Source organism: Falco naumanni, chromosome 4 (assembly GCF_017639655.2).
Source record: "Falco naumanni isolate bFalNau1 chromosome 4, bFalNau1.pat, whole genome shotgun sequence".
Classification (NCBI taxonomy): domain Eukaryota; kingdom Metazoa; phylum Chordata; class Aves; order Falconiformes; family Falconidae; genus Falco; species Falco naumanni.
In genome coordinates, this window is record NC_054057.1 from 76837477 (window position 1) to 76850816 (window position 13340).

Consider the following 13340-nt stretch of genomic DNA (forward strand, 5'->3'; position numbering starts at 1 on the left):
AATGTGCAAGAGAGCTCTCATGCATGGATTGATGACCATTGCCAGAAGTGTTAAAACATTTATTGTTTCACCTCCAACTTGAGATTGCTGGAAGAAAAAAGTCTACAGAAGATTCAGGATGAATGCACAGGCTTTCTCTGCCTGCAGTTGGACCCAATGTGCAGTACTTAAAAAATTAAGAATTTAGAAGGGGAAGCAAGATTTCCAGGTTTGAGAATCACCTGGATGTTAACAGTCATTGCAGAAGGGCTGGGAATGCCTGCTTAAAGTGAAGATGACAGTAGGAACTGCATGTGATGGTTAAAGCTTCGTCTATGTGCTGTGAAATGAATTTTGGTCAGCCAGCCCCCGTATGTTATTGGGAGCTCTCTTCCTAGCAGAGTCAAAGCATTAAAAACACTGACAGTCTTGCCGTTAGCCCTTTCATCTTGGTCCTCAGGTACTTCCTTATCCAGGAGAGCGTATGGTATATGGCTGTCTTCCACGAATCCCTGTGCCAACTGCTGCTTTCCTTCTCTCCCCAAAATGGCTGGGGCATCAGGGATTGTCAGCTTCTAAGAGTTAGTATTCAGAAAAGTGATTTGCTTGGTGTATGAACTGCTTTGGACAACCTGTTTCCCACTTCTGGAAGCCTGCCTTCTGGAGACCTTTGGATTATTGCCCTGTAGCCATGACCCAGTGATCCGTGAGAAATGCAGACTGTTGTTTTCAAAAGGCCAAAGATTTTAGTTGCCCAAACCTTGCAAGGCTGATCACCACAGCTTCAGTTAAGTCAGAGGTGCTTCACCTCCTCCAGTACATAAGGCTGCCCAAAGACCAGGGATTGATTTTGGGCTGTGAATCATCTGTTGTTTGGCAGTTATGATTTGTAATAACCACGTCCAGAGGCTCTGCTGAACAGCGCCCATGTAAGTGTGGCTTATGAAGAGTATGTTTCTGTGCTGGGATAATTTTCTGGTTTGAGCAGAGCAGCAAAACTCTTGCAGGCGATGGCACAGTGGGCTAGCAGAACACAAGAGCTTCTCCTGGTTCCTTTTCAAACCTGGGAGATAGGCTGGGATGAAATCGGATAGTTCTGTGAATTTTCTGTGAGAGACGTTAATCTAATCAGTCCTTTTGTTGAGTCCTGGCTACTGACTCTGTCCATATAAAAGTGTTATTTAAAATAAACGCACATGTTGGCAGGATTGTACGAAGGGAGGAGGGCAGAGAGATCTTAGAGGTCACATCTCTAACCAAGAAATGAGATTTGTACTTCCCTCCCCGCCCCCCCCCCCGCCCCCCCCCAGCCTCGGCTTTGCATTATAGAAAGCACTAAGAAAGTCTGGTAAAGGTGGAAGCAAAAGACTAGGTCTTAGTACTGACAAATAGGTCAACATGATTCAAAATTTTCAAAATTTTGCCTTTTTTGTTAGATAAATTGTTCTGTCTTCCTGCTGTACCTTTTGAGTCTGAAGAGCCACAGAGGAAATTGTGCTTTATGGGTGTGATGTAAGAAACAAGAGCCACAAGCTGAAAGAGTGCTCTATCTGGGTTGTATTTGGAGCTCGCTTCTCACTGTAAATCAAAAGAATTAATTAGGTGAAGTTTTACCTAAGTGAAATTTGAATACTTCTAGTCTCTTTCAAAACTTGGCAATCAATCTTCAAAGAGCATTCTCTCTTTTTGGTCTGTTTCTTAAAAAAAGAGAAATCTCATTAAAGAGGACTTTAAAATAGAAGGATCTTACAGAAATTACCCTTGAACAGTAGCTGGCAGGCAAGTCTGTTTCTTGAATGGAAAATCTTACTCATTCCTTCTGGATATCTGCAAAGTGGCCAACATCTCTTGGTACAAAATTGGCACTCTTCACTGCTATTTTTCAATACCAAATAATAAATATGTGGGTTGTGTCCTGCCCCGCCCCCCCCCATCCCACCTCTAATACTGTTTTACATACATGTTTCTATAGGAAGTATTCCAGAGAAAAATGTGGAAGTTAAACAGTTATTTACTAGTGGTAATTGTAGACCAAATTCCCTTTCTCTCAATACAGCTTTAGGAGCACTAGTTGGCTGTTCTCCTGCATGTTCACTTGTTAATTGCAGGTTCTGCCCCCCCAGTCCTGGGTTGGCTCCCCCATCTCCTATCTCCCCCTTCCTGTTCTTTCCTATCCCAAGAGTTTCTGGATGCGAAGGAGCACTAGCAGTTTGGTTGTGCACTATTGGCAGGTCCTTCCTTTCAGTTTTAGGGTGCCCACTGTGTTTGCTGTGGAGTTTAAAACCTCCCTTCAAATAACAGGGGTTCTGTGATGAAGACAGAAATTCAGTCATATTAGCGGTAAGTTTATGTGTAGTTTTTTGTACAGAAGTTGGAATGGGATTATCAGAGTCCCAGAACTGCAATGAAAAAAAAAAAAGGGCGGGGGGGGTTATATGCAACTAATTGATTTTTGCAAGCTGTATTATCACCGAAGAGCACATGTTATCAGAAGATCTAGTTGCTAAAATCACATGGGAGGGGGTATGAGAAGGTAGTAGGAACTAGCTGTTTTGCATTTAGTGGTACACAACTAAATAAAAAGAAAATAAAGGTTTATCTAGTCCAGGAAGATGTGATTGCCTGAGATTCACATCTGGAAAACTGGGGGTAGCTGAGGCATGTGGTTGCGGTTGTACCACAGGTTACCTTCCCCTGATTTTTTTTAATGTCCTCTATGTAGAGTCATGCCATCTACAGTCATGGCAGGTCCTGTCCTTACTATTTCATGCCTTTTGACATTGAAATGGCTGAATCATTGTTAATTTTTTTTTTGAACAAAATTTTTATTTTGTTGGTTTCAGTCACTGATTGATCCTTTTTTCACTTCCTTTTTTCCCCTTGTCTCTCTGTGCTTCGCTGGACATGGCCCATAGGGGAGTTCTCAGGTGTGTATCTCCTCTGCTCAGTTCATTTTCTTGGTTTTGTTTTTTTGTTTTTTTTTCCTTGTTAAGGTGAAATGATGTGGTATACACGTGTGATACTCCCCTGCTCTTGTCCAAACACGGTTGGCTTTGCAGACTTCTCCCACCTTCGCCTTGCTTGGTTGCCTTGCACTGGTGGGGCCCTGGGCAGCAGGACGTCCCCGTGCTGTGCTCACAAGCCTGCTGCGTTTCAGTAAGCTTTTCTTGTGTGGCTTTCCACAGGTTTGCTCCACTGTGTTACACTGGCCTGTCACCCAAAGTCTTGGGGCCTCAGAGTGCTTTTTTTTCCTGTCAGGATGGGTGCTGTGCTTGAAGCAGGGCTTGGGTGGGCACGGTACTGAGTGAGATTCCCACTGTCCTCCCCGCGAACCACGCTGCGGGGAGGATCCTTCCGTGCGCATGATGGCCGCTGTGGTTCATTGATGCACGTTGACCGTCTTCTGGAATAGCTGCAGTGATGTTAAAGACACTTTTCTTAATGACTTAGAGTGGCAAAACCTGTCTTTCATGGAAGCTTTGCCTTTGTGGTAGGAGTTTGATACCTCTGTCTTCTGTTTTGAAGGAGACTTGCTGCCTTAGGGCTGTGCTCTGTGGTCAGAAGGTTTCCATAAAATGCACATGGGCCCTGATGCAATTTCAGATGAAGTCAAGGGGATCTCTTGACTTCAGTGCGAACTGGGTGAAGTTTTCCCTGTAGTAAGGGCAGGTGACTTACACAGACATGATAGCTGTCCCCATTGCCTTGCCAGGCACCTCGTGGTGTTTGCGCTGTAAGGTCACAAAAGAAAGGGATGGCATCATCCTTTCTTTTAGTTCAAACTGTAAGCCACTTTTTTGTGGTCCTTTCTCAGAAAACCTCCCACTGAAGTTGAGTCGGAGTTTGTTGCAGTGTGGAGGTGGATTTGGGCCAGTGCAAAAGGGCCAGATGAGAGCTTTGATACACACCCCACCTTCTGTTTTCCCTCCTGCCCCTGTCCTCCCCTCACCCTGTTCATAATGTCTGTTGAACTGCCTTTGTTGTGGGAATGGGAAACTCAGGCCTGTAGTTCAGGGGAGGTGATGAAGATGGAAGAAACAGATGAGCTCATCTCAAGCTTGTTCTGACACTCGAGTGTAAATACTCGTTAGGCCAGGCTGCAGCAGAGCAAGGTGTAGATTAGTTACTACTGAGCATCACATACACTGGCACCACACACAGGTACACGTGCTGATGAGCTGCTGTGTTTGCTATTTACAGATTGGTACTTAATGGCTGCTTTTTTTCTCTTCCTTTCTTCCCCTTTGTCCCCATCTCTTTCTGTTCCCTTTCTCGTATGGGATGGCTCTCATAGTACGGGATGATTTCTTTGGTAAGGCGAAGGCCTTTTTTCTTTTTTTCCCTTTCTTTTTTTTTTCCCTTTCTTTTTTTAAAAATGTGCATTTCTTACTAAATTTCTGCCATTCACTCAACATCCCTCCATATGTCTTGCATTACCTTGGTTTGGTTTTTTGTGATGGTCGTATCACCTCTCCAAGAAGCAGGACGCAGCTGTGGTTTGGGGATTCTCCGTTTCTCTTGGTTGATTATCCACTTTGATGCTTCACACTATTTGCCTGGCTACAGGAGGTGCACAGTGTAGGATGGGCTCTGTCAGAGCTCTGTCCAGACCTCTTCCCTTTGCTCCACACCACAAAGGGGTGAAGAGAGTTTTTAGTTGCTCCACAGTGAGTTGGTTTTTTTTTTCCCCAGGAGCAGAGCTTTCCCATAACCTGCATAAGGTTGTCTCATAGTGTCCATCCTATGGCTCTGGAAGGCTTCATCCGTTTCTTTATTGCAAGCCTAGCCCTTCAGACCTCTGGCTGTTAAAGCATTGGGCTGTCACTGTGCTGCACACAAATAAGGTAGAAGCTGTGGTGAGGATACTGATGGTTGAGACACACTATGACTTTTAGTTCTGGTGTGATAGCTCACCCTTTTCACCAGAGTTCCTTTCTCTCCCCAAAACAGACATGGAGAGGGATAGATGACTCAAGAATGGGAAGGAAAAAGATTTAGTCCAAAAAACCAGGATGAACTCTTTCCCTTGATGTCTCTTAGCACCTGTAACACCCTTGTGCCATTTTAATGCCTTACTGGCTAAGTATTTATTTGATAATTTGTAGAATCACTAAAAAGGAACAAGACAATAATTTAGTAAACAGCTGATTTCTTGATCTTCCAATGAATGAACTTAGGGCATACCATGAAAGAAAGAGCTACAGGTCACCTTACCAAACCAAAACCACACTTCTGTTCACACTGCAGGTAGTGTCTGTCACTTTTCTGTTGTTTGTAATATTCTTTGACACAGCATCCAAAGAACATGCTGCCTGAAACATCAAAGTGATTAATTATCTGTCTACTAATTTTTCAAACTTAATTTGAAAAAGCTGCTTCTTACTCATTCTTGCTGGGAATTTTCTTTTGCCATCATAAATTCATCCCATTTAACTGTGGGAAGAGGATTTGTATGTTGGAGTGTTGTGATGTGTTCTCACTTGTATGCTCCCATGTTTTTCTAACTTCCATTTACTTCAAGTTTGTGTTGTTTTTATTTTATTGCAAATATTAATTAATCAGCAAATAATGGATCATGAAAACTGTTGATGTCTTTGCTGTAAAGGAAGGTAGTTCAGAGGGCAGGACAAGGAGCGCTTCGGCACAAACACTGATGGGTGTGAGACTTCTTCATGTTCTGGGACCTGTGGTGAGAAATGAGCTGCAGCCCTGAGCACTGTCCCCCAGGAGGGAGAGGCCTCTCTGCTTCTAGTTCTCAGGTGGCCTCTATTCCCCGTTGTAAAACAGAAGCTGACCCTATGAGCCAGCAGGTCCCTGGCAGCAGGAAACGACCCAGATGTGCTTTTGGTCCCTAAATTCCTTTCTTTTTGGTTTTAAGAAATACTGAATTTCTTAATTAAGAAATACTGAAAAACCTCGCTCCTAGCCTCAGGTTTTTCACAGTACTTGCAACCCAGTCTGCATATTGCAGTTGTCACACGTTGATGACCAGGTGGAAGCGCAGTGTGTCTGATGTAGATGTTTTCTTGAGCATGGGTCATAAGTGATGGGACCGAGACTTCAGATTTTAAACATCTGTGAGAAAACTGTTAAATGTAGGTAGAGCAATAGATAGTCTGAAGTCCTATTACAGTTCCTCTAGTGGAACACTGATAATGGGAAGCTTTTCATGTGCATGAAACTGGTCACAACCATGATCCCAAATCTGTACTGAGAAACAGAAAATTTGACTTATACTAAGAAAGAAAATCACTGATGTGCAGATCTGGCCAGCAATTTGGACAGTGTTCTGCTGTCCTCTGTGAAAAACCCATAAACTTCTACCTTCTTTCTGTATGAGTGATGATAAAAAATGGTTGCAATGGCTCATGGCTGAACCAGGAGTTACTGACTTGACTTCCCCTAATTGGTGTTAGTGAAGCTTTCTTCTCCATCCCTCTCAAGGGAGTCTGTGAAAGTTGGGGTGAGAAGCTAGGTCTGCATTTGGGCTCTTTACAGAAGGACACATGGGTGTCTTTGCTTGTGCTGCACGGTCTTTCAGCAAGAGGCACTCCGCTCTTCACAGCAGGACACCGAAGCCTAGGGAAGCCTAACAAAAGTGATTTCTCTTCTTCAAGCATGAGTCAGGCAGTGCCACACACGCTTCGTGTTTCTAGAAGAGCAGGTGAAAACTGCCTGGCCTTTCTTTTCAGGAATGGGCAAAGAAGTGGGGAATCTGCTGTTGGAGAACTCGCAGCTACTGGAGACCAAGTAAGGAACTGTTGCCTGCTCTGAACTGCTTGCCTAGTTATAAACGAGATGCCATCTCGAAGTAGGTCTTGGCCAGAACTCCTGCCGGTCAGGGGCTTGCTCATTTGTCTAACGGGTTCTCTTGAATACTCGGTCCTTGAATTGTAGAGGAGGAATTGCTTTTCTGTGTGACTTTCCAGTTTCTTTGCTGCAGGCACTTGGGTGAAATCTCTGGGCATGTGCTGGTAGGGTCTGATCCCAACTGAAATCAATGGCAAGCTTTTAATTAACTTCAGTGGGAATCTAGGTGTGGGTCTGAGCCTCTGTGAGGATATTGCTGTTTATAAGGTTTTATTTGCAAAGTTTGCTAATTGAAAAGAAAACTGTCTTACTGTTGAAAAGAATTTTCAAAGATTGGTAGTTGGTAAGGGAGAAGTAGATGGTGTAATGGCCTTACTTTTTGAGAAAAGCTGGCAAACCAGGTACTAAAGCTAAGCAGCCAGGAAGAGAAAGGCAAAGTATTCCTAGGGGAGAGCTGGAGAGCTTGAAGGTGCTGATTTTAAAGGTATTGAGGTATTTCGGAGCAGATTGGAAATGCTTATTTATATTACCATCATCCACAAATATCCACAATTACAGATGACGCCAGTTCTGAAAGATGTGTTTCAGATCTTCATCCTGTTAAAAATAATTTGAGCCTGATGTAGGTGATAGGTTACCCTACACCTCTGTTCTGCAGCATTTTGCCATTTTCTTAAGAGGATGTTGGTCTGTCAGTCAGGGTGCAGGACCGGACAAACCTCATCCCAAACAACTATGGTGATTTTTGTGTTCTTCTGCAGCTCCTTCCTGCCAAAATCTACTTCTCCATCAGTTATAGCTGGGCTGAATTGTGTAAACACTTGTTTCAACTCTCCTTGTAGTACCTGTGACTTTAGTTTCAGGTCTCTCTTATGGACAGCTGCTGGTTTTGGGCATTTTTGCTTATTGTCCCTTTCACACCTTTAAGAAATGCTTTGAACGTTGTGAAGAATGATTTGATTGCCAAGGTGGACCAGCTGTCTGGAGAGCAAGAAGTGCTGAAGGGCGAGCTTGAAGCAACGAAGCAGGCCAAAGCCAAAATGGAAACCAGAGTCAAGGAGCTGGAGGAGGAGCTGAAAAGGTGAGTGATTCACACCCTGTCCCAGGGACCTGGGAGGACACGAGTGATAAACCTGCCTTCTCTGTTTCCCTCTCGGAGGTTAGCACTGGAATTCAGAGGTGCCTTAAGAGCACTTCAAGGCTGATGGTAGGTGGAAGAGATTTTTAGTGTTACGTTGTTTTTATTGGTTTGAAATGGATTATTGAACCTTAGAAAACCTGCAGAATTTTCCTCCCCAGGACTAGGATTCTGCAGCAGCAACTGTACATCCAGGCTCCCCGGAGGAGAAGCATTCAGAGTTTCAATTTGGAAATATACACAGAAGGGGGGGGCGGGGAGGAAAGAATTTTGAAACCAGTAGTTTTGAATGAAGCTGTCAAGAGCTTGATCCTCGCAGCAGCCAAGATAGCTCTGGGAGGAATGAATGCCCATTCATTTAATGAAAGAGCTAATACAGATTGCCACAAACGATATTTACATGCCAGTATTGGTAATTGTTTCATTGTTCATATTAAGAATGAGAAGAAGAGGCAGAAGAGATTTTAAACTCCTATGCAGGGTGCATTTGGAGCAGTCTCACTTCTTGTTTTCCACTCAAACTAGAGAAACCAAAGCCTGAACATGTAGCAAAGCCTTTGACAACTTCACGTGCATAAAACTAAAGATGCCCCACAGGGCTTAAAGCAACGTAATTACATTTTGACTAGCTGTACATTGCACTGTGGTATCTGAATTCAGAGGACAGTGCTTATTTTGCAGCTGGAATCTGGAATGTTGCCTCACTAATCTGAGCACAGAATGACCAAGAATAACACAGACTGGTCTCTTTGTTTTTCAAAATATCTGAAATGAAAGTAGTCTCACAAGCAGAGGAAATAAGTGATTTTTAAAATGCCTTTTGAGCCTCAGAATATATATAATGTATTATGCAGTGGGAATGTGGACTTTTAATGGGCAAATGTGCCCTTTTAAGAGATGGGGACAGCATTTTTTTTCCACAGTGCCTTTGCTGTTACTAAAAGGGCTTGTAATTCAAATGGAACTGCATGAGTGCACCTCGGTATGGAGTTTAATGAAATTAAAAGCACTCGGTTAAGTACTTCAGGTATTTCATTAACACTGATTTGGTGTTCTCTTCTTTACCGTTATGGCAAACTGTCCTTCATATTGGAAGCTTTTTTCACTGCCTTAAAACCAGAAGCAGCCCAGAAGAAGAACTTAAGCCAGCATTTTCAATGCTGATAATGGCTCAGTTTTTCCCACGGGTAAGATCTCACCAAACGTTTGAACATCACGGCTCTGAAATAGAAAGCGGCTGGACTGTTCCAGTGGTCAGTATTTCGGTGCTTACATCAAATGTTCCAAAGGAATGGGGTGATGCTGGTGAAGCTCTTCAGAGTAACATGCTGCAAGAGACTAGAAAAACATCTCATGATTTACTTAGCTCACAGTTTGAAAACGCTTCCTTGTGGTGTGTGCAGACAGACCTTCCCATAGGTTGTTCTACCAAAACACCTTGGGGCCAGCCATGGTATCACTTGGTGGTTTGATGCCTTTCTTCCTGTTTCCTAGAGTGAAATCTGAAGCGATTGTTGCCCGACGAGAACCCAAAGAGGAGGTGGAGGATGTAAGCAGCTATCTCTGTACAGAATTGGTATATTACATTACTAAAATGCCTGTGGGGAAAGGGGGTTTATGTACTTATTCTGTATTACTGCAGGTCTGTCAGTCCAGAGATGTGTGCTGATCTGCCTTCATTAACAGTGATTGCAGATTGTTGTTGATGAGCATTGCTAACAAACAGATGCCATGAGATTACCTCTTTTTACAACTTCAAACCATAGTTCAGCTAAGATGAGCAGCTGACAGAACGGCAATACATACCATGCATGATGTGGCTTCTGCAGAACGGTGCTGGAGCAGTGCCCTGCTCAGCACCTTCTTGTTCTATCTGGTTCTCCCTGATTTTGAATTGAAGTGTCACGTGCAGTGTGGTTTCTCTCGGGGTCTTGTGATAGCCAGACTTCTCCAGAAGACCTTGTCTCCACAATGGCAGTGAAGCTGTAAGCCATCAGGCCGTTGTACACTGAAATCCAGGTTATACCACAGACAGCTTTGCCGCAGTAACTGCCGCCTTTTATTAGTTCTGTAATCTCAGTCTTGCAGCATTGTTTTTCTCGTTATTTCATTTACATAAGCCAGTACTGCCTATTACAAGGTAGACACAGAGAAGGTTTATGGACTGTTCTTCTGTGAGAGCTCTTAAAACTATTTTGGCTGAGGTAGAAGCTTTTCAACAAAGCAACTGTAGCAAAAAAAAAAAAAGCAAATCAAAGCATTAACAGAGATTTTCCTTGTAAATGTCACTCTGCTAGGACAGGGCATTAGGTACCCTTCTTCTCAATATTACTGTGTTCTTCCTTTGTAAAAGGTATTGGAGCAGGTTCAGTTCTAGCCTAATTCTTTTGACTGAACTGGGGTGAACTTGGTCAGTTGAGAGTTTAGGTAGATAGGAGAATTTTCAAGTTGTGGTTGTGAAATCCTGAAGAGCACTGGATTTCTTTTAAGCTGGACTGACGGAAGGTCTGTTTTTTAAAATTATAAAAAAAATCTCGTAGAATTCCTTTTCATTTATACGCCTCTTGTTTTGACGGGTCGTACAGGTTTGTTCCAAGTCCAGGGAGGCTGGTGAGGGACTTGGTTCATTCGAGCTATTGCAGCTCTCAGCAGTACTCACCAGCCAGGCTGAGCTTGGGAATTGTCACAGTCTAGGCACAACTCAGTGCCACTTACTAGTAACGAGTTCCCAGCCCCCTGACTATTTCCTTTCGGGCAGATATTTGCCCCAGCTTAGCCGTGCTGTTCTCATTTTCCCCTCCTTAAAGGAGACAATTTCATTCCTGTTGCCTCCAAACCCAAAGCTGCATGTGTTCTCGCTGCAAGGCCGAGTTGTGTCACCAAAGAGGAAAAGGCTTTTCTTCAGTTTCTTGTGCCCTACACCTTTATCAGCGTGTACTAACAGAATGCCTCCTTCCTGGCCCTCTTGAGGGGACGGACGGCGTTGTGCAGTGCTCCCTGCTGCTTGTGACTGCCTTTGCTAATGAACTAAAACTTCGCTTTCCAAACGTTTGGACCAGTGGACCACTGTCAGCTCTCGTAATCCCTTGCAGACCATCAGAGCACCTTTCTGGCAATAGTCCCTGGGTGGGGTTTTCGATTTGGTGGTGATCCTAATTCTAATTTCCATGGGTTTGCAGAACACCCCAGAGGTCTGTGGCCCATAGTTTGGAGCTCACTTGTCTAGAATTAACACTTCATATGGGGAATTTAGGGGATAATCCAACAGAACAGGAGGAGAACTAACAGCTGTGTCTTTCCGTCTCCTGACTTGTCCTGTACTAACATCAATCCCCTTCCATCTTTTGTTGGCTGAAGCAGTGCTCCTCCCCCCTGCAGGACAACATTCCCATAGCTCAGCGCCGCCGCTTCACTCGCGTGGAAATGGCCCGGGTTCTGATGGAGCGCAATCAATACAAAGAGAGGTTGATGGAGCTCCAGGAGGCTGTCAGGTGGACAGAGATGATCAGGTGAGACTGGGTGTTGGAGAACATTCCTATTTTAAGACAAAACCTGGCCATGTCTGACCTTGTGGTCAGTGGAACCCCTACCAAGATACGGGTTGAGAAGTGCTGGAAGTTTTCCAGACTAGTTGCTTCTCTCCTAATACCTAATTCTTTCTCTTTTATTCCTGAACCTGGGCTGCAAATCTCAAGTTTCCGTTGTTATTTGGAAACGCTGGGCAGTTGTTTCTTGTGTGCTAATTAAGCTAGGAGAAGCTGTGCTTGCTTCTAATCAATATGGCTTGAAGTGAGTATAATGGAGGGGTTTATAGTTAGCAGACTGGTACTCTGGCAATGATAATGTTGCAGGGAGTGATAAAACTTCAAATTGAACACACTTACTTGTCCTTCATGTCAACATTGAAACATAAAGCAATTGGGTGTGCTTACACTAAAGACCAGTGCATGTCACTTCATGTGCTGTGTTTTGAAACATGTTAGAATGAATTCTGAATTTTGACATGGCTTCCCTGATGGAAGCGGCCTTCTGGTTGGCAGAAACTTGGGTTGGCAGAGATGCTGAAATTTACTTGCTTCTGTTGTGTCTGTCCTTAGAGCTTCCCGTGAGCACCCGTCCGTCCAGGAGAAGAAGAAATCCACCATCTGGCAGTTGTAAGTTCTTTGGTGGTTTGTGTAAGATTAAGAGAAGGGGAAGTGTTGCCATTTCTGCTTTAGACAGCAACTTAATAGACTCTGATATTAATGAAAGATCAATTAGAAGTGTTAGCTGAACCTTTTTGCCTTCAAGAGCTTCCTTTGTCCGTAGTGAAGTTAAAATCAGATTTGAACATTTGCATTGGTTTTGTTTTACACGCTGAAAAAGTTCACGGGTATTCTGGAGTGGAAAGATACATACACTCCCAATCAGTTTTAATAAAGGGCTGTTTTCAGAAAGTATCTGTTTCTGAAAGCTAAAAACACCTTATGTCAATCAAACTGAGGACTTAGCTCCGTGTTTAAAGCAGGGCAGTTTTCAGGAAGGGTTTACAGCCCCTAGTTGCCTACCTCTTGCTTCCCCTGTTGTGAATCTATGGTGTGTTGTCTCCCCAGGCACCTTTTCTCTTACTTGTTGGCCTTCTGTCCCTAGCTTCAGCCGTCTGTTCAGCTCCTCCTCGAGTCCCCCGCCAGCCAAGAGGACCTACCCATCTGTGAACATCCACTACAAGTCTCCAACAACAGCAGGGTTCAGCCAGCGTCGCAGTCACACCATGTGCCAGATCTCCTCCGGCAGCCGCACCCTGGAGTTCTTCCCTGAAGAGTGAGTTGTGTGCTAAGCCAGGTCCCCCTGTAGCTCTCCAAAATAGCATCTTTTCTTGAAATAAGCTGTTTTCAGCTCTAAAAAAAGAGTCTGTGGTGTTAATGCGTTTCTGTCTCTTGTGGTTTATATCCCTGATCTTTCACTTATTTACCACGTCGATGAGCTCTGCAAACTTTGTCTTCCCTAAACATCACTGCCATGGCTTTCTAGGCCATGATGGTTCATCTCAGCAGGGACCCCGCTCTAGGCTTGAGTTGGCCTCAGTCCTCATTCTGCAACACGTTTGCAGACTGTGTGATGGAATGAAGTAGGGCTTTTGTGGTAGAGTGTGATGGCAACACTGGGGCAGTGGGACGGAATGTCTTGCCCAACCCTGTTGACAGAGAATTTAGGTGAAGACCAAAGTTCTCTCAACAGCACGTTTAGGTACAATATTTGGGTTTAATCTTAACCATGCTTTAAAAAGAGTCTCTAGGTGTTGTTACTGCAGAGTCTTCTCCATGTTCTTTATGTCTCCTACATGAAGGGAGAAAACTTTTCTGTGCTTTACTTGACTTTAAAATGCGTGCTGCCCTTACGAGGTTATGCAGTTTCATCTGTGGTATGTTTTTGT

At 43.9% G+C, this 13340-nt stretch overlaps 1 protein-coding gene across 31 annotated transcripts in view; it reads left to right on the top strand.

The window, feature by feature from the left end:
- Positions 1-13340, top strand: part of MAPK8IP3 (mitogen-activated protein kinase 8 interacting protein 3) — a 70735-nt gene that overhangs the window by 39093 nt on the left and 18302 nt on the right. For 9 of the 31 annotated variants that reach the window (XM_040591133.1, XM_040591146.1, XM_040591145.1 and 6 more), the window contains 8 exons: positions 2895-2906; positions 4274-4291; positions 6672-6729; positions 7718-7870; positions 9422-9503; positions 11285-11436; positions 12025-12081; positions 12557-12727. In XM_040591133.1, the coding sequence (XP_040447067.1) occupies positions 2895-2906; positions 4274-4291; positions 6672-6729; positions 7718-7870; positions 9422-9503; positions 11285-11436; positions 12025-12081; positions 12557-12727 (703 nt within the window). The remainder of the gene's footprint in view (positions 1-2894; positions 2907-4273; positions 4292-6671; positions 6730-7717; positions 7871-9421; positions 9504-11284; positions 11437-12024; positions 12082-12556; positions 12728-13340) is intronic. The other 22 variants (XM_040591140.1, XM_040591154.1, XM_040591148.1 and 19 more) reach the window with 13 other exon arrangements.